The sequence below is a fragment of the Malaclemys terrapin genome, chromosome 2 (assembly GCF_027887155.1).
Source record: "Malaclemys terrapin pileata isolate rMalTer1 chromosome 2, rMalTer1.hap1, whole genome shotgun sequence".
Classification (NCBI taxonomy): Eukaryota; Metazoa; Chordata; order Testudines; family Emydidae; genus Malaclemys; species Malaclemys terrapin.
In genome coordinates, this window is record NC_071506.1 from 227,013,408 (window position 1) to 227,034,316 (window position 20,909).

The 20,909-nt window shown below is 43.6% G+C and overlaps 1 protein-coding gene across 1 annotated transcript in view; it reads right to left on the reverse strand.

Moving 5' to 3' along the window:
* Positions 1-20,909, reverse strand: part of STK31 (serine/threonine kinase 31) — a 102,195-nt gene that overhangs the window by 46,474 nt on the left and 34,812 nt on the right. The window contains exons 10-14 of the mRNA XM_054021080.1: positions 19,869-19,991; positions 12,442-12,621; positions 6,038-6,154; positions 4,794-4,913; positions 4,204-4,335 (exon numbers count right to left, since the gene is read on the reverse strand). Of these exons, the coding sequence (XP_053877055.1) occupies positions 4,204-4,335; positions 4,794-4,913; positions 6,038-6,154; positions 12,442-12,621; positions 19,869-19,991 (672 nt within the window). The remainder of the gene's footprint in view (positions 1-4,203; positions 4,336-4,793; positions 4,914-6,037; positions 6,155-12,441; positions 12,622-19,868; positions 19,992-20,909) is intronic.

Genomic DNA, 20,909 nt, shown 5'->3' on the forward strand with positions numbered 1-20,909 from the left:
GATTAGGAAATAGTGGAATAAAACCCTTTCCCTCTCAAGTTCTGAGGCATCTTCTTTACCACCTTTGCCCAAAGGAGGGCTTGCACATCCTGGACTAGAAGTTGCTCATAAGAAGGGTCCCTGAAGAGGAACGGGGATGGAAGAGAGGGGTGGAAGCAAACTGAAGAGTGTAACCTTCCTCCATCGTACACAGCACCCAACAGTCCGACGTGATGAGGGACCATGCTCGGCTGAAGTAGGAGAGTTGGTAAGAAAACAAAGGGGGGGCAGGATCCGGTATGGAAACTGATATAACACCCTCAGGTGCCCCTTCAGAAGTTGTGCTTGGAGCCTCCTGGATATCTGTGAGAGCCCAGTAATGAGGCTGAAGGTGGCCCTGGAGTCTTTCAGGCCATGGAGTTTTGCATACGTCTGTTCAAAGAAGAGGGAAGTTCCCTCAAATGGAAGGTCCTGAACGGACTGCAGAACCTCTGGCGGCAGTCCCACGGATAGGAGCCAAGAGCATCTTCTCATCCCCATCACGGATGCCATTGTTCTGGCAGCCATGTCAGATACATCTAGGGCAGCCTGGACATAGGCCCTGGCTACGGTCTTCCCTTCCTCCAGCAAAGCGAAGAATTCTTGTCTGGACTCCTTAGGCAGCAAGTCCTTGAATTCTGACATGGAGTCCCAGACGTTATAGTCATACTTCCCTAGCAAGGCCTGCTGGTTGGAGATGCAGAGCTGTAACCCACCAGTAGAATAAATCTTTCTATCAAACAGGTAGACTTCTTTGAGTCCCTTGGCTTGGGGGTCACTGCTTGCAGCTTTTGACTGTCTCTTTCGTTGGTCACTGCAACCACAAGGGACCCAGGAGGGGGACGGAAATATAGGTATTCATACCCTTTGGTGGGAACATAGTACTTTTTCTCTGCTCTTTTTGAAGTGGGAGGCAGAAAGGGGACCTGACCAGACCCGTAACAGCCTCGTTGAGGGGTAGGGTGACCTTTGACAGGGCCACTGCAGCCAAGATATTAATCAGGCAAAGTTAGGACTCTTTAAGCACCGCAACTTCCATCCCTAGGTTAAAAGCTACCCTTTTCAATAGCTCCTGGTGAGCTCTGAAGTCGTCCTGAGGTACCGAGCCTCTTGGCCCCACCACAGTTTTGTCTGGTAAGGAGGAGGCCTGTATTGGGAGGAGGCCTTCCTCCTCCTCTTCTGCACTGACCACATCATGCAGCCCAGGCTTCGTACCAGAATCCGGGTCAGGTGCCGGATGGTGCAACAGAGATGCCCTTTTCTCTCACACCACTGAATGCAAACTGCTGGAAGGCAATCCCAGTACTGGGGAAAAACCCCACAAATTCCAAAAGGGCCACTGGACCTGCATAGGCTTCTGCCCACTGGGCCAGGGACTTGGGATGGCACCCACACGGGGATCCAATGGGACCTATGCCAGATACTGGTAATAGCTCCTTGGTTGGGTGCACAGCCATCGGACTCGTCAGCTTGGGGGGGAGGGAGGGAGACACAATAGGGGGCAGTACCCCTCACTTCCGCCACCTGCTGCTGAGGGTTTGGGGAATGGTGACAGAGTGGGAAAGTCTTCACTGACATCAACAGAGATGGTTTCCCTCTGGTCGGTACCAGAGGACCCAGTGCCAGATAGGCGCTCAGGGGAACATGCTCCCTTCTGCTTGGTGATCTCGCCGGTGATCTTGGAAGTTGCCCCACGGGGGTCAGCAGTACCGGGAGAGCCATCAGGTCCCTGGCTGCTGCAAATGCCTCTAGGGTGGACAGCACCGCGATCTCACTGGCACCATAACGTCCCCCCGGTGTCAATGGATTGTCCTGCACCAGACTCAGCTGCACCTGCAAGCAGTGCGGAGTTCAGAGTGCTGCTTGCAGAGTGGGGGTAGAGGAGTGACCCAATGCAGGTTGTACTTCGCTGCCCTTCCTGTGTTTGTCCTTACTCACCTTCAGGGAATGCCCCCTCTCAGAACTCTGCTTTTTGTGCTTCTTTCCTCAGCACCAGTGAAGGGGAACAGTGCCGAGAAACCCATGCTGCCGGACGAGCACTCCACACCGATGTCGAGATATTCGGTGCCAAGTCTCACCGGCCTGGCTATGATGCCAGTCTAAATGTGGCTTCCATCAGAATGGACCTTAGACTAGCCTCCCTGTCCTTTTTCATATGAGGCTTGAACTTGCAGCATATCTGGCAACACTCTCGCGTGTGAGCCTCCTCCAGACAGTTCAGAAAGCTGGAGTGTAGGTCAGTCACCACAGGAGGCACAGAGTTTGAAGCCCAGAGTCCGGGGCATGCCCAGCCCTGGGGGCAGAGGATGCCCCTCTAAACAAATGTGAGGTTGAACTATATACTATTACTAAAAGAAATAAACTGAAGGTAACTAAACTTGCGAAGAAAGGAGAGAATAATGGAACCTCTAGAAGAAAGCCTTGCTGAGGCAAGAGGAGTTGTTACAGTGACCGTCATGGATGGTAAGGAGGAACTGAGAGGGTGCGGAACCAGCCAGTCCCCATATACTGGCGCATGAGCACGCAGCACCAGAGGGCACTAGAGCCAGCCCAATGGATACCACTGTGAGAAAAAACTTCCGGAGACTGTGCAGGCAGTGCAAGCACATCTAACATGGAATGGACATGAGCAAGCACTCAAAGAAGAACTGGAAGCATTTCAGAGAATACTACCATGCTGGTGCTGGACTTCAATCTCTTACCTACCAGCCTAAATTTGGCCTCCAGGCCCTCCCTATCTTTCCCTCTGTCACTAGTACCTACATATACCACCAGCTCTTCCCCAGCACGACACAAATATCCTAGATGTCTTGAGAGATCTGCAACCTTCAAACCCAGCAAGACAGTCACCGTGTGGGTCTACCAGTCATCACAAACCCAGCTATCTATATTTCCAATGAATCAATGATCAAATCCCGTTACTATTACCTGTCTCTTCCTAACAATTGGGATTCCCTCCCCTGAAGAGATATCCTCAGTGCAAGAGGATACCATGACACCGTCTGAAAGGACGGTGCTAACTGAGATCATTTCCCCCTGCTCCAGTTTGATGTTCTCCTTCCCAAGACTTTCATCCTCAACAGCACAGAGGTTGTCAGACCAGGGGTGGGTCTGCTCTACTGTGTCCTGGAAAGTTTCCTCTGTCTCCCTTACTCCTCCAGTTCAGCCATTCTGGTCTCAAGAGCCCACAGTCAATCTATGAGGGCCATAAGCTCCGAGTGCACACATATGCCACTTGCCCACAAGGCAGGTAATCATACAAGCTACATTCAGTGCAATAAACTGGATGGTCCCCAGAATGGACTTCTGCCTGCATTATTTTTACTCCTGCAGATTTTTTTGTTTTTTGTTGAAGGTTATTTTCTTTGTTTGGGAGGGGGATTTTGGAGGGTGGGTTATTGGCCTAAGTTTAGAGAATGTTAATTAAGTGTATCTGGCTCTCATGCTCCCTCTCTTAATTCCCTCGCAAAACTCCACTGTTTGTACAGCAAAGATGTAAACTTATCTGCTCTTACTCCCTGCTAGAGCTGGGGGAACACTTACATTTTTTAGGACTTATTCAATTGAAAAAGAACTGAAAGCTGTGACAAACAATGACCCTTATGCACCATCAGTGAGTAGGTGTACACACTGTCAGTGAGGTGGCTAGGAGTTCAAAACTAGAAATATGACAATATAAGTGCGTTTAACTTCTTTGGCTTTTTTGGTTTCTCACATTTAAACAGGGGAGAAACAAAATATTCACATAAAAAGCTGAAGTGATCAATGAACACCAAAGTATAACCCACAGGGAGGTGAACAAAAATGGAGCCTGAGAGACCAAGTAAGGTGAAAGGGATCACACAATGAACACTGGAAAGTAAGAGATATTCTTGCTTAGTATGATATGAAATATGACTAGGTCACTACACAAAATTCTCCCCTTTCCCAAAAAGAGCTGACTTCAGAGCTACCCAGGGCCGGACTATGGAATATATTTGAAAAGCTTCTGCATGACTTTTTTAGTCAAAACGGCTTAACTTAAAATTGGTCCTCAAATAAATGCCTGTTTAGTCAGAACTTAAAGGAAACTTCTTCAATCTAGCAAACTATAACCACTGGTTACCACTTAGCTGGGATAAGCAATTTAATTTCTCCGTAGTATGTTTGGAAAAAAAAAAAAAAAAAACAGGAACATTTCCATACTTCTTCCAAGTTGCTCTTTTCAACCAACTTCCATCTGAGTCGTGCCTTTACATTTTTCAAAGTCTTCTTAATTGATAACAAATTGTCAATGTTGGGACTTCTATTCAACCATTCCACAATCTGCTTTTTAAACTAAGTTTAAAAAAAGGAAACAGTTAGTGAATGTATTTACATACATGTCCTAATACATTTAGAAACGACTGGCTGAAGCCTACTATTTAATTTAGTTTTTGTAGGACAGATTACTACTTGCCTATAGGAGCAGGCTTCTTTACAAGTACAATCTTAATATCATCTTTCAGGAAAAAGTCATCTACTAACAGTCTCCTTAAAGTTACACTTCATGAATTTTTAAAAAGTTTGTAGACTCAAATCTTAAGTTACTTATTTATAAAAAGCATTTCTAAATTTGAAGTTAAGAAGAGGAGACCAGCAGTTCTCACATTTCCAAAATAAAAAGCAAATTACCACCAGAACCAGACACACAATCTTCAATATAAAAAGAAAAGCTAAAGAACACCCTAAAAAAGAAATGAGTTCAGACAATATTGAACGGTGTGATAGACAAGCAGGTAAAGGGGTAAACTGACCTCAACACTGGCCAAATACTTGCTCTGTACTACAGTGATTAAATGTTGCTCCTGACGGATCTTCCGTATAACTTTATTGTAAGCATTTAAGATTATTTCCTTATCTGCCTCATCATGCTCCTGGGTTAAATTACACATAAGAAGTAGATAAAAGGCTTGCAGTTATTCTCAATTTGTAAGTGTCAACATCTAAGATATAAAATTCTACTGAAAATATCAATGTTAATGGAATGGCTCTAATGTCAGATTTTTATCTCTTTTCTTGAGGAGACTGGAAATGGAAAGTTCACAAGTCTTAAGTGTTCACCAAAGAGTCGCAGTAAAATAAAGATTGATCGGCATTTCCATACAAAAGCTTCATTTTTGTCATGTTATATTTTGTACTGTATAAAAGAGCTTAACAGCTTAGGTTTCTTTTTTAAATGGATACTAAATGTCAAGATGTGCATCATCTTCACCTCTAAAAAGCAAGTCACCTGCTCTGTTGCAGATTGCAGTCAAAATAAGTGTTGACTTAACTGATGTTCTAGTAGCAATATATTATCAAGAGACTGATTCAATTTCTGTTCCTGGCTGTTTCTCTCTGGCAGAGCAGGGACTTGTACTGTTGAGACAGTGCAAGGAGTTCAGAGAAGAATTATCAAAATGAAGAGAATGGAGCAATCCTCTTTATCATGGAAGATAAATAACTGAAGAAATAAAACTAGACTGAACATCAGAAAACATTTCCTAATCAGAGCAGAATGGAGTAAGTCTTAAAGGAGAGGCGTTGGAAACCATTTAAGATTGGACAAAGCACTGGAGAATATACTGTAGTAAGAACTGGCATGGAAACAGGCTAAATTATCTAATACTGCTATAATACTTTACGCACTTAACATTTTCAGAGCACACTTACTTCAGAGTGCTATTGTGAAGTTTAATGTATTATTCCCATTATATAGATGGGGCACTGATTTGCCCAAGGCAATGCAGCAAACTAGTGATAGAGCTGAGATTACAACTTAGGAATTCCTAGTTCCCAGTCCTATGCTCAGGCCACTGTACAATGCTGGCACTTACATTACCAGGGGACAACCTATGTAAAACTTTATACACCTTCTCCGTCTCATTTCTGTGACAAAGACGTTGCTTGAGTTGCAATGATTAATAGCAATCCATCCATAAATTAAAAGTTGTAACTGGGATCAGAGTTGTGTAAAACATTCAGAAGTATGAACAAGTTAGAGATCATAGGAACTTACAACTAGAGAAATCTCCAGCTCTTTGCAGATATCTGACTCAACCTTCTCAAGAACTTCATCCACGTTGCCAACCACTTCTTCTGACTTCAAAGATACTTCTGATGTCAGGTCAAAAAACTTGAGGGGAAAGAGAACTGAATGCTATAATCACAAGTTAATGCAAAATACCAGCAAAAAATCAGTACTTCCTATTAAAACAGGGCTTTGGCACAAATGCCAAGCGCTTCTGGAAATCAGGCCATCAGAGTCTAATGCCAAGTTCTTATTGTTTGATTGAGACTTGCAGGTGATACAGCATAGACTGTGCCTCATCACTAGAAAAGAAATGTAAACTGAATCCTGCCTTCCTCCGGTTCTTTTTTCCAAACCTCACCTTGATTTTATCTAAATTAAAACTAAAACTAATGTAAGTGGCAGAGGAATCACAAATCCATCACCTGTTGAGTCTCTAATGTTGAAAAACAACATATTTTTCACTCACACAATGAAATAGAAAATAACCAAGACAAAACCGGTAGGTTAATCCAGTGGTTCTCAACCAGGGGTATGAAGAGGTCTTCCAGGGGGTACATCAATTCATCTAGATATTTGCCTAGTTTTACAACAGCCTACATGAAAAGCACAAGGGAAGTCAGTACAAACTAAAATTTCATACCGACTAGTTATTTATACTGCCCTATATACTATGTCAGATTTTCTCAACCTGGGGGGGGGTGACAATTTATTTTATAATTATATGTAAAAATGAGAAAGCAAGCAATATTTCAGTGCTAGTGTACTGTGACACTTGCATTTTTATATCTGATTTTGTAAGCAAGTGGTTTTTAAGTGCGGTGAAACTTGGGGGTACAAAAGGCAAATCAGTCTCCTGAAAGGGGTACACTAGTCTGGAAAACCACTGAGTTAAATAACCCTTTAGTTTCTCTGACAGAGCCTCTCATTTTGTGTTTTTAATCATCTTTCCAGAGAAAAATAAAGGAGATGTCTTCGGTTAAACCCATTCCCTTCCCCATCTTCGTGTTTCTACACAGGCACTTTTAGGTTTCATTATTGAGAAACCTTTTGACAACATCTACTGATGCTAAAACAGCTTCTCCCTCTGTAAAAATCCAAAAAAGAGATAAAGCAACATCAAAGCTAAATTAAGCAATTTTAGCTACATGTGAAAAAAGTATAGTGGAGATATATTTGCAGGGGAGAGCGATAAAAAAAGTTATTTCTCAAGCTGTTAATTGCTCTAAGTTGCTGTAAGATTATTTTTTTTAAATACTCCAGCAACAAAAAGCCACTTCAGAACCTTTGGTGCAAAGTGGTCAAAGATGCTTGTTTCTACCTCATACTTCAACACAAGATTTGTACCAATAGCCCCAGAATGCACACCTTGCTCTTGCATAGTGCTTAATTGTAAGTGAAATGGACACATGGATAGCTGATGCATCCTATTACCCGGACCTTTCATTATAGAAACAAAGGCTGTAATCAGAGCTTGCTTGGTTACTGAGCTCAGTGTGGTGAAACTGTGTTTAGCTCAGCTTTTCCCATGTACTGTCATCATAGGATTAAAATGTTTTCGCTGACAAATTAGCCCAGTGGTTCTCAATCAGGAGTAAACATACCCGTGGGGGTACACAGAGATCTTTCAGGGGGTACATCAATCATTTAGCTATTTGCCTAGTTTTAACAACAGGAAACATAAAAAACACGAGCGAAGACAGTACAAACTAAAATTTAATACAGACAAAATGAGAAAGTAAGCAATTCCAGTAATAGTGTGCTGTGACACTTTTATATTTTTAATGTCTGTTTTTGTAAGCAAGTAGTTTTTAAGGAAGATGAACTAAGCAGCTGAACCATTTTAAAGAAAAGTAAGAAGTAGATTGTGCACAAATGTATTTTGGGGTCCATGTTACATTTTAACAGCTGGTGGATGGGGGGGGGGGTGGAGGAACGAAAAGGGCTGCATACTTCCAAAATTAAATGTTGCCGTGAGCCCTGAGGTAAAGGCGCTCTCAGGGTGTTATTCTGAAATAGGAGGAATTCTGTCCTTCCTACACTGAAGGCTGTAGATCACAGTAAAGGAGCATACAAGTGATTGGTTTGTTGTGTTATATTAGCTCATAGATGTGGCCAACATGAAGCACAGGCTTTTCCTGCAAAGAAAACAATTTAACTCTCCCCTGTTCATGAAGTTTAGGATGCCACAGAGCAGAGAATAAATCAATGGAGCAAGATTAGCCTGTGGCTACACCAAATGTTAATTGCAATGCCAAATGTTTTAGATAAATAGCTTTCTCTCTCATTGTGCATGTCGGAGTATTAAATTAATCGCGGCAACCACACTAACATGGGAATCTGATCCCTGTAATTAAATACACAGCATATGCACAAGAGATATGGAGCCATACTACATACTTGCCCTATTCAGATTCATTCAATCAACCATTTAATAAGCGTGTATACTCAGTAGAACTACAGATCTTGAAAATGTGTTATTGCTTTAATTTTAAAAAGTTCACAAAATAAAAAGCTAAAATTATAGTAGGTATGTAATAATGCAGGCCTGAACACCACATTGGCTCAAAAAGTCTGGAGTAGTACATTTGAAAATGACCACCCAACCACTGAAAATGATAGCCACGTCTCTGCTGTGGACTGCCGTTTCCATTGTAAATGTCATGGAAACAGACACAGATTCATGTTAAGAATGGATTTGCAGTGAAAGTAGTAAACATTTAAAGGAACTTTAAAAAAAAAAGAATAAAGAAAAAACCTAAAATAGTGAGTTTAAAATAGTTTCTCTGTCCAGTCTGGTCACCCTTTTCTCACAAACCCAGGACCTGTAATGTCCAGCCAATTGCAATGGAGTAATCTTAGAATCACAACTGAAGCTGATGAAAGGTCTAGGGGCCGAAAGCTCCCTCCCTCATCCCCACCCATCCAAAACCACAGCTGCATAAATCTGGAACTTCCCCAACTCCCTGGACTATTTTCAAAGTTTAGATTTGAATGAATGCATCAGCTTGTGCAATCATACCAGCACACACACAAAGTACCCCTGGGTAACACTGCTATTTTGGATTATCCATAAGATCAGTCATGCAACTAAAACTGCTTTAACTGTAACTGTGTTTCTAAGGTCTGGTACACTTGAACTGCAACTCAACACAGTTGTGAATAATTATGTTAACTGACATCATGCTGAACGCAGCCCACTCCAGTCTATACTGACTACCAAAAAGCATTCATCATGTCAGGTAACCCAACTGTTCACAGCAGTACTTAGGCATAGTAAAATATTGGTGTGTGGAGTAGGCCTAAGTGGCTGAAACTATTTACTGTTAATAAATGGCTAACCCAGATAATGATGTAAGCAGAGTCAGGATGAGCTCTACCCTGACATCTGGTGGTGAATTATGGCGAGTGTGGAAAAGAACTCCAGGGGCTGATCTTGTTTGCATAGGCACACCCACTCGCCTGGCATGAAACAACAGCAACTCAAAGTGGTTACTTTGGCTGGTGTGGGATCCCCAGTTTCTCTGTTATTGGGGCAGGAAGAATAAAGTTTTGTTACCCTGATTCTGTGAATCAAGGCCAGTGGAACTGTGTATGACAGAAGGACTGAGTGAGTCATTCACCATTACCTAAGTAGCATGTGCTTGTCAAGGGGCATGGGTTACAAAACCCAGTGAATTGAGAGAGGATGGGGACAGGTATTTGTACCTGATGGGATGGGCCCCTCTCTGAGGGGTTGAAACACCAATTGCACTACCTCCTCTCTCCACTGTTGAATATCAGAGCTAACTTTTGATTCCATTAGAAGTCTAGTTACAGACTGCTGAACTGAATTCACTTTGGGCCAGTGGTGCACTAGCACTGGGGCTCCCCTACTCTGAGCTGAAATCATAAAAGAGCTGAGATCACTGAGGCGGTGTTAACTAGTGGGGGAGCCTGAAGCTATAATGCTAAGCGGCTGGCAGAGCAGCTAGCAGAGTGGAGCCTTGTGTGACGGTTGGAGTGGTGCTGAGCGACTCATAGGTCGGTGAGTGGAGCGGCTGGAGGAGCAGCTAGCAGAGCAGAGCCTTGTGGGAGCGGCCCAAGGGACGGCTGGAGCGGAGCGGCACGGCTCACAGGTCGGTGAGCGGAGCGGAGCAGCTGCCAGAGCAGTTCGTGGGATGGCAGGAGTGGGACTGCGGGTGGAGTGGAGCAGTTCGTGGTGAAGGCTGGGTGGAACCCCACGGAGAAGCAGCCGGTTGGCCTCGGATCATGTAAGGTGCCCCTTAACACCCTGCTCACACACCCGCCCCTTTTGAACTCTGGGGCTGCACTGATCAGGGACAGAGACTTTGGGGGGTTGTCGGACTTTTGGGACCTTGGTGATTCTTGGGTCGCTGGTTTCAAGAACCAACGGGAGAGGACACGGCCCAATTTGCTGGGGTGGGTCTTCGCTCATGGTTTGGTCTATGAACTCTAGTTGTGGTGTTTTTCCAATTTAATGCTGATGTCGTTTACCTCATGTTATTAAACATTTTCTGTTACACTCAGACTCCGTGCTTGCGAGAGGGGAAGTATTGCCTCTTAGAGGCACCCAGGGGGTGGTATGTAATTGTCCCAGGTCACTGGGTGGGGGCTCGAGCCGGTTTTGCACTGTGTTATTGAAGCGGAACCCCTAGATACAGAACCCGGCCCTTGTTGCTGCCAACTTAGATGGGCAGAAGGGTTACAATAATATCCTTCCTCATCCAAGTAGACTGCGTTTTTCACTTTTAAATCATCCCTGGAAGTTCAGGTCATTTTTATTGTCTTAGTCTTACCTCTCCCTGGCCCCAAAACATTGTCCAACTGTTCCTAAGAAGCAGTTGTCTTCAGGTAGCCACTTCCAGACTAACAGAGTATATCTACCGCTATCCCTAGGGCCCCTGGGCTGGGACCCGGAGTAGAGGGCGGGCCCGGGTCCCTCCCTCTCCACTCCCCTTCTCTGGGATACTAGTGGGACGGTTAATACCCCAGACCAGGAGCGAGAAATGGCGCCATGAACACCCTCACAAAAAGAGAAAGCGCGGGACCCATCATAGTAGTGCCAGCAATTTGACACAGTCTACACAGCAATTACACACTCACAGCTGACCCAAGTCAGCGGGCTCACAGGGCTCAGGTGGTGGGGCCGTATAATTGTGATGTACATGTTCCAACTCAAGCTGGAGCCCAGGCTCTGGGATCCTTCCCTCTCATGGGGTCCAGAACTCAGGTTCCAGTTTGAGCCTGAACGTCAACACAGCAATTTTACAGCCCAGCAGACTGAGTCCTGCGAGCCGGGCCAGCCATGGGCGTTTAATGGCTGTGTAGACATATCCAAAAGGCTGCTCCACAATATTTTTGACTAGTTCCCATAGAGCTTAAAATAAAATGCTGCAACAGCACCATTCAGGAGCATTTTCTAAACCTCTATGGCACTCATTTCCACAATTTAACAAGGAAAATAAAAGTGACTGCCAGTAAAACAAAATAGCCCTCTATTTCTGGTATGCACTTAAAGCACATCATCTTGTATCAGTGGTGCAAGGGTCAGTATTCTGATCTGGCAAAGTTCTGAAGAGGATTCTCCAATTTCTTGGGGGCGGTGGAGAAGGAAGGCGAGGTAACTCAACCCTGCCCAATGTACTGTGGGGAAACTGCTGGATACAGACTAAGCACTGTTGTATGCTATAAGACAGCATTACAACAGCACATCAGCTTAGGAACAATACTAAGTAAAAATATAATACTAGACAACCTTGCAATTTGCATTAATTCCTCCACATAACACTTCAAGGCAAGGAAAAGGAAATCTGTACCTAGAGCATTTTAAAATCAGAAACAGCCTGTTCATTCATTTGGCAATCCTTGTTTTTCTTTCTCTCTCCTCAGACTATTTCAGCATCAATGTTCGATTAGATTCCTTTAATTTACCCTCAAGTCTTTAGTTCAAAAGTAGTATGAAAGGAGCAATGAGGATGTTTTTGTTTAATCATTGGAAAAGTCTGAACAGATTATTTTAATGCACTGAGCAGTTTTCTCTCCCCATGATATGCTTATATTAGGTCAGACCAGGAAAACACTTAACTGAACCACGAAACATGTCCTCTAACCCAAGAGCATGCATTTATATTTTGTACCAGCTGACTCCAATATGTATTAGGTACTGAGGTAAGAGAGTAATCTGGATCTTCACTGAACGCTGTCCTCTTTGCACTGAAACACTGGCACCAAGTCGCACTCTTCATAAGTACAACTATGGAAACTTGTATTTAGCTCTCCCATAATGCCTGCCTATCAGGCACTAACATCTATTGCACAAGATTACTGTCTGCATGCAGAACTGTGTCTTTTTCACGTACATTACAGGATAGAAGTAAAGTCTGTTCTACCTTTATCATGCCACTGAACCATGTTGCAAGTATCTGTAGGGAAGCATTTGTACCACTTCTGACACGACTGAATTCCTCCAGTTTAGTTTGCTTCCACTCAAAAAACTGCTGAAATGCCTCCTCAGAGTCATCTGCTTCACTAGCTTGACCATATATTGCCTCCAGGGAACCAGACAGTTCCTGTACAGGGTAAGCAAAAAAAAAAAAAAAAAAAGCAGGTATGCAAACAGAAAGAAACTTGATAAATGTCCTATAAATAGGCAGTTAAAAGACATTTAATGTGTGATCACAAATGAAAGAATTAAGCTTGTGTGCTGACTCACTACAGCACTTTTCACTTCTGAAAATCTAGACCCACATCCTATTCAAGTCACAAATTAGACAATTATTTACTGGTAAATGCGTAGTCTCCTCCTTTCCTCTCAGAACTGGCTATGCTATGTTTCTCGCCTGCCAGAGGTAAGATGGCAAAAAGTCTGTGAATCATGGTGGCATCCACATAACCAGGCTCCTGCCTTTCCAGTCAAGCACTTCCAGACATATCTAATAGCATACAAAAGACAGGTGGGAGGAAAGCAGGATTCAGAAGGTGGAGGGTTGAGGGAGAGAGAAGAGACTACAAAAAAATAATTTTCCCCTTTTCAAATCTCTTCTTCTCTGTGACCAAGAACTGGGTGTGGATGTGACCAATAGTACTAAGAACAAAAGGAGCTCACCGTAGATTGCTCCCTACACAGCAGTCCAAATGCAGCAAACAAGTGGGTCGTGAGATGTGTCAACAACATAACAGCTCTGACATTCTAAACTGATGTCAGGAGACACAGGTCTCTAGTCAAATCTCTCCTGAGCTCTTTTGGTCATAATCTAAGAGATAACAATCCCACACAGAAACTGCAGTATCTGAAGCGCCTACCCTTGTGCATTTTCAAGACCCTAATAAATAGGGCTTTTCCAATCCTGAAACTTCTAGTTCAATCTAAATACAACATAAATACTTGAAGCATGGAGTTTCCCTCCATATATGGAACTTGAGGGCGGGAAAACTACGTCAGCATGAAAGAGAGATGGTTTTCAGGCCAAAGCTTAGGGAGCAAACCCACACTTTTAAAGAAAAAAGGTCTGCCAAATGAATTGAAGAAAATGCTAGGTCAATTCTCTGCTGACACATCCTGGCAAAAAGCTATTTTCTGAACCCAGGGTTGTGCACCTGGATAAGAAATTCCATGCTGGGGAATATTTGTGCATTCCTTTTTGATGATGGCATTTGATTTTCTGTGACCAAAAGATAAAGTTCTCCACAAAAAAAGGGATTTAAATGGCTGACAGTATTTTTTGTGCTAAACACCTTCCCATCAGCTTGCGAGCTCCTACCATTAGCTCTAAAGGTGGTGAACTGCTGATTTTACTTGTCTAAATTGTTCCCTGAATCAAAAGGACTTAATGTAACCCTGAGAGAATGAGGCTGAAAGGCTTGCTTGATGCAGGGTGTTTTGGAAACTGAGACATTGAGTTTTCTTTGGCCTCAGAATGCTCAGGTTATATTACCAAGACCTTCTCCAAAAAGAGTTCAGCTCCTTTAAAGAGAGCTTGGCAGAAAGCTTCATCTTTGCAGGTAGGTCATCCTTCTAGTCCCAGAGCTAAACTTGCCTGCAGCCAAGCTTAGAGACACCAAGAGAGCTGAGAGCCAACTGGGCACTACCAAAAATGACATTACACAAGAACTATGTCACTTGTCTGGAGTCTTCCCATGACCACTTGATCACTTTTGTGGCCCTGACAGCGACTGGGTCACAGAGCTGATCAAGACCAGACTGCAGCACTCAAGCGATCAATGCTAAATGGTGGCAACTAGGACAACAAGGAGAGTAACTGCAAATCTGGCCCAGATTCTCTATGGATGAATAGCATCATTGGTGTGGTGAGAAAGTAGGCAGAGCAGTAGTGACACCCACTATTTTGACCTTAACCTCAGAGAAATCACTTATCGGCCACCTGGGGAGAAGTAAGACACTTACCAACAGTGACAACCTTGCAAAAGGGGAACGCTGAGGGGAACCGTGCAGGCTTTTCTCCTAAAAACACCTCTCTTAGCGATTGCTGTTTTCCCCCAAAGACGCTAATATTCTAGCAATAAGAGCTTCTGCTTGATTAGAGGTATAGTACTTCACACTGCCACCCCAACTCTCCCACTAACACGGCTCCAGCAAGCTGTCGTCTTCCAGGATTCAAAGAGGCAGGCCAACAGGTCTCCACAAGAATCAGGGAACAAGAGGGACTGGAGCATCTGGAGGGTGGGAAAGGGAAAAATGAGGAAGCACAGATAGGAATCTTAAAACTGGTACTGAGGAAAGAGGGCTGAAGCACTGAGCTCAGAAAGTTGTTGGATGCTGAAGAAGGTTCCCTTAGCTGACTGATGATCTGTCCCATACAATGTAAACCGACTACAGTCAGAACAACCTCCCCTCACATTACCGTGGATGCAAACAATGGAGAAAGCAGGCAAAGAACCTATTGTGATTGAAGAAGTGAATGGATCTATACAGAGCCAGAAGAGGCTGGCTCTGCATCTGCTCAATAAAGGGGTGGGGTACCCTTGGCAGAACCCAAGGCTGTCACAACAAAGGGCCCAATGGCACAACAGGAACCACAGGGAAGGGCAACCTGTATAAGGTTTCCTGCTGTAGCAGAGAACTTAGGCAGCTGCTTGCCATTATACATTTCCAAGTGGCAGAAGTCACTAAGAGCTTCCCCTAGCTCAGTGGTTGCCAAACTGTGTGGCATGTCCCCTTAGGGGGAATGGAGGAACTTTCAAGGTCAATGCACCCAACCCAGCTCTGACCCCAGCCACAGCTCCACTCCGCCCCCAGTTGCAGTTCCATTCCACCCCCTGCTCTGCCTCCACCCCAGCTGTCCCCAGCCACAGTTCCACTCCGCCCCCAGCTGCAGCTCCATTCCACCCTCTGCTTTAGCCCAGCTCCGCCCCCAACCACAGCTCCACTCTGCCCCCAGCCACAGCTCCAGCCCAGCTACACTCCACCCCGTTCCTCCCACAGCCCAGCTCCGCCCCAGCCACAGCTCCACTCCACCCCTGCTCCACCCCCACTTGCAGCTCCATTCCACCTCCTGCTCTGCCTCCACCCCAGCTGTCCCCAGCCACAGCTCCACTCTGCCCCCAGCTCCATTCCACTCCCTGCCCCGCTCCAGCGCAGGTCCGCCCCCAGTCACAGCTCCACTCCGCCCCTGCACCTCCCACAGCCCAGCTCTGCCCTCAGCCACCACTCTGCTCCACTCCCAGCTGCAACTCCGCCCTCTGCTCTGCCTCCACCCCAGCTCCGACCCCAGACACAGCTCCACACCATCCCCTGCTCCACTACCAGCCCAGGTCTGCCCTCATTCCCTCTCCACACCCAGGCCAGCTCCGCCTCTAGCCCCAGCTTCTCCCCCAGCCCCAGTTCAACTGAGCCAACTGTGCAGTAATGGAGGAGGGATGCGGACAGATTCCATTACTGCTAAGAAGGGGGTGTGACAAGAAAAGTTTGGTACCACTGCCCTCACTGCTGACAGAGCAGGCTGGAGAGAAACCAGGGTAGAGGCATGTACGTACCTGATCCAGGCCTCCCTCTTAGGACGAGCTGCTACATGAGATGGGGGTGGAAAGGAGCCCTAGATCACCGGAAGCTATATAGAACAGAGCCTATAGCTAAAGTTCTCCCGTCGCACCAGTGATAACTGAGGACAGGCAGAGGAGAAGTCTGAGCTTTCACACACACACACAGGATGGCAACATTAGAGGCCTTACCCAAATGTAGCGGAAGTGTTCCATGCCACTGGTGAATGGAAAGAGGCAACAGCATGGGAAGAAGATTATTCCTAGGGGGGTCTCAGCCAGTGCCGCCGACCTGTATTTAGCTATAGGCAGACAAACTCTCCCCTCCAACTATCTTTCATAAAATAGCTGTGTCTTAACTTTCCTTCATAGCTCAGAAGGCTGAAGCATCACCTATACATTCAGGAGGTGAAAAAAAAGACTGAAGAGGAAGGAGACTAGCTGGGTACCCTTCCCTGAATGACAGCCTTTTTTGATCCTTACCTTCTTTTAGGTATAGATCTATCACACAATTCTGATTGGTTGATCACGTACATTTCCCCAATGATTTTGGAAGCAATAATATACACTAACATTGCTACAACATAACTTACAAGGTTAATGTACTAGATGTACATTCAACAAAGATTTACAACAAGATAGGATACCATATAATACTGTAATATAAAAAAAAATAATGCAACGGAATGGCTGAGAATTTAGATATACAAGAGACAGAAAATACTTATTCCAACAACTAAAATAGCCTCATTACATGTACCTAGCATTGTATAGAATTATATATTGTTACAATTAGACCCTTATACTGTAAATGTGCAGCATAGCAGATTTCGAGTTGTGGGAGGGACAGCAAATGAACTTCCCAACATTAAAACACACAACACTGCAACAGTTTGGGACACTGAATTTATTCAGTTATTTAAGTGTGTGCCCGAACACTGTAATAGTAGTGAATAAGATTCACGCAAGCATAGTAGAGGTTTTTCTACTACTTCATTCTAAACCAGACATCTTCAAATATACAAAATATGCTTTTCTTGATTAGGGGGTAGGTCTATGACAAGTTTACAGCAGCCATTTGAATTATTGGAATACACTAAAAAGTCATCTGAAAAATTTCTGCCTGATGAATACTCTTTTACACTTTCTCAAGAACAGTTGGACAAGAATTTACCACAATTTATTTTGTGCATGGGGATTGGTGAAGAGATTGGAGAAGTAACCTCTGGGAACAAACAGAAACAGAACAGACATTTCATCTGACAGAAAAAAAAAATTCAGAGTGCTACTTAGCACCTGAAAACAGGTCTGTGTAACAACATACCTTCTGAACTGTAATAGTTTTATTCCAATATTATTCCCAAATCTGTAATAAATGCAGCTAGAACTAGTCACATTGAAAAACTAGTTAGAAGAAATAATCTGTATGAGGAATCAGGCTATCAAGGAAAACTTTCCTGTTAAAATCCTGTAAATTGAATCCTGTTTCTTCATAATTGTTCTTACTGAGTAAACACAGTAACTGAAAACTCAAGCAACTATATTATAGACTAGTCCATAACCAAGGCAGTGTTAGCATTTGGAAGTATTATTTTAGTCTTTTACCCTTCATTTTCAAATACTAGTTGAGTCTGTTAGCAGAATTATATTAAAGAACAAGAAAAAAAATTATTTTGTTGAACACAACTAATAGGAGAATGTCTGAATGCATTCAACATTCAAGACACTATTAACTATCTGAAAAATCTTGCTGCAATTCTATTCTGATACAGCATCTAAAAAATGTTTAAAGACTACCACCTAGTGGAGCTAAAGCAGCACAATCTTGTAATGCAGCTAGGAAAAAAATCAGTTTTATTCTATTTGAAACTATTAGGTCCAGACATTTCATTCTTTCCAATGATGCCAGACCCATATAATCTATTTATATTAATTCTTTTCCTAGTGAATCAAAAACATCCAAGTTCTGCAGCATAGCAGCAGAATCAGAAAAACAACTATTTTTAGATATAATTAACTGTACTTCTGAATGCACTATTTAAAAATACTCCCAATTCAAGTGTTTTCAATAATACTAATTTTTACTGACACACTGTTGATCAGATCCATGCCACACTTGAACAGGTTGGCCGAAGTTCGGGTTCTCATTTTTTGCATGTACTCAGATGACTCGTTACTAGGATCCTGAGTGGTACAGCTTAATGAAGAATGTATATTTGCTTGTTGTTATTCACTACAATAAAGCTTCTCCATTAAAAATCCCTCAAACACACTGAAATTTTGGTTATAAAAGTATTTATTTGCAAATGTAAAATTTTTCACATCTTCAAGTGAGTATCACAATAGAGTAAAAAAGGAAAAAATAGAAAAAAAAAATATTGCAGATGTGCACTAGGTGGCCATGAGCTAATGGTACAATACTAGCACTCACTTTCACAGGCCAGATTTCAAAGCCATCTTGTGTTACAGCAGAACTGAGCTTGATTATCACAACTTATTCCTTATTGACTGATATTCATTCACACATGATGTGAAAAGCAGCACGCACATTAGGGTTTGTCTGCCCCAGAAAAGACAACCCATTGCTAACCACTCTTCCCCACTTCAAATCACGTTGAGAACATTTGAGCTGCTAACAGAGATCAGACAAAATTGATACAGAAAGCATGACTTAGACCCAGCAAAACTTGGTTTCAGTCATGCTTTCTGTGAATGTGCTGAATACTGGCTTGCTCTGACTAAACTAGCATTTAACCCCTTTTCAACACCAAATGAAGAGTTCCGGCGGTTACAGGGACACACTGCTTACAATCAATCAGGAACTGGTCATTTTCCTAATAGTTTAAGGACCAGAACAGTAAACTGTTACAGGCTGGGGCTTAATACAGAGATGAAAAGTGTTTAATAATTTTGGATTATGGCAATTCTTAGTTTTCACATTCTTTCGCCTTCAAATGAAAGGACTCCACAAACAGGAACATAGGCTTGACACCATTTTTCAGTGCTGAACTGTTTTTGAATATTTTAAAACAAGGGTCGGCATCCTTTGGGAAGTGGTGTGCCAAGTCTTCATTAATTTAAGGTTTTGTGTGCCAGACCGGCAGCATGGGCAGCAGACGGAACCCCAGACTGGCAGCGGGCTGAGCCGCTCAGCCCGCTGCCGGTCTGGGGTTCCGTCCGCCGGCCCCTGCCAGCCCAGGTTCCGTCCATCCAGACCGGCAGCAGGCTGAGCAGGGCCAACAGCCGGGACCCTGGCTGGCAAGGGGCCGGCGGCCGGAACCCCAGACCAGCAGCAGGCTGAGCAGCTCATCCCACTGCTGGTCTGGGGTTCTGTAATCCAGGCCGGTAGCAGGCTGAGCAGGGCCAACGGCCGGGACCCCGGCAGGCAGCAGCGTGCCATTAAAAATCAGCCCCTGTGCTGCCTTTGGCATGCGTGCCGCAGGTTGCTGACCCCTGTTTTAAAACGTGTCTGTATATGGTTTTAAGTAATTTCCCACTACTTTCTCATTTTCCATGTGGGGGGAAAAACATACCTCAGCGTCTACACTGTAAAAGTATATGACTAATTACATATTCCGAACAAAAATGACTAGGATGTTTAAAAAGCGTATTGCAAGTTGCTGTGCTTACTGAGTAAATCAAACTACAGAGATAACTTAGCAGAAAGGTGTGGAAAAAGTTATACTGCCTAGTCATGTAATACACTAAGCTCAATTTATTGCTGTTGAAACCTTCAATTCTAACACACTGACCTTCAAAAAAGCTGAAGAGCAGATTAGAAGTGTTTAATAATAATAGTAATAAGAAGTTTCTTTCCAACCTGCAAAATAGTTGAATGTTCAGAGAGAGGTAGCTCATCCACTTCCAGAATGAATTCTTCCATTGCAGAGTACAAATTCTGTTGCACTTCATTTCTCTTGAGAATCAAGATATCACTTTCATTCTATATAGAAGGAACAGCAGACAGAGATCATATCTAAACTCCTTGCAAGCACTACATAACAAAAAATGATATTGTGACATTGCAGTCCATATGCTTTATGGAAATATGCTTATGAATATGACATAACTGGAATATGCTTTATGCTAAATACCCCTTGCATGGTGTCGTTAGCAAGCTTTTAATCTACTAGGTGTGTTCATCCTATTTGTTTGCATGTGTTATTTCTATATCTGGAGTTAGGAGAATAAGATATAAAATTGTATCACTGATGTAAACATATTAAGTGGAGGCCATTAAGGGTGCTCCAAAAACAATCAGTTGTATATGGCCTTAGTTACTTGAAAGCCTTCCTGTGTACCTCTGGGCCAGCCCATGGGGAATGGAGATTAGGGAATCTTACAGTGACATGTCACCGGATAATGAAATCCATCTTAAATCTGGTACTTTTCCATTTAGAAGGAGGGGTGGGGACCCAGAGAGACAAAAGATTCCTGCCTTGTGCCAAAGCTATAAAAGGGGGTGGAGCAGGACAAAATACGCTGCCAGTCATGAGAAAACCCCTGCTTACCACCTGAGATGTCTGCTGGAACTAACAAGGACTGTACCAGGGGAAAGGATTGGGCCCAGACTAGGAAGGAGTCTAGTCTGTGAAAGAAGCTTATTGGAACATCTCTGAGGGTGAGATATTACCTGTAACCAGTTTCTTAATGTATTAGACTTAGACTTGCGTGTTTTTGCTTTATTTTGCTTGGTGACTTACTTTGTTCTGTCTGGTATTACTCAAAACCACTTAAATCTTACTTTTTATACTTAACACCACTTTTGTTTATTAATAAACCCAGAGTAAGTGATTAATGACTGTGGGAGCAAACAGCTGTGCATCTCTCTCTCATTGTTATAGAGGTCAGACAATTTATG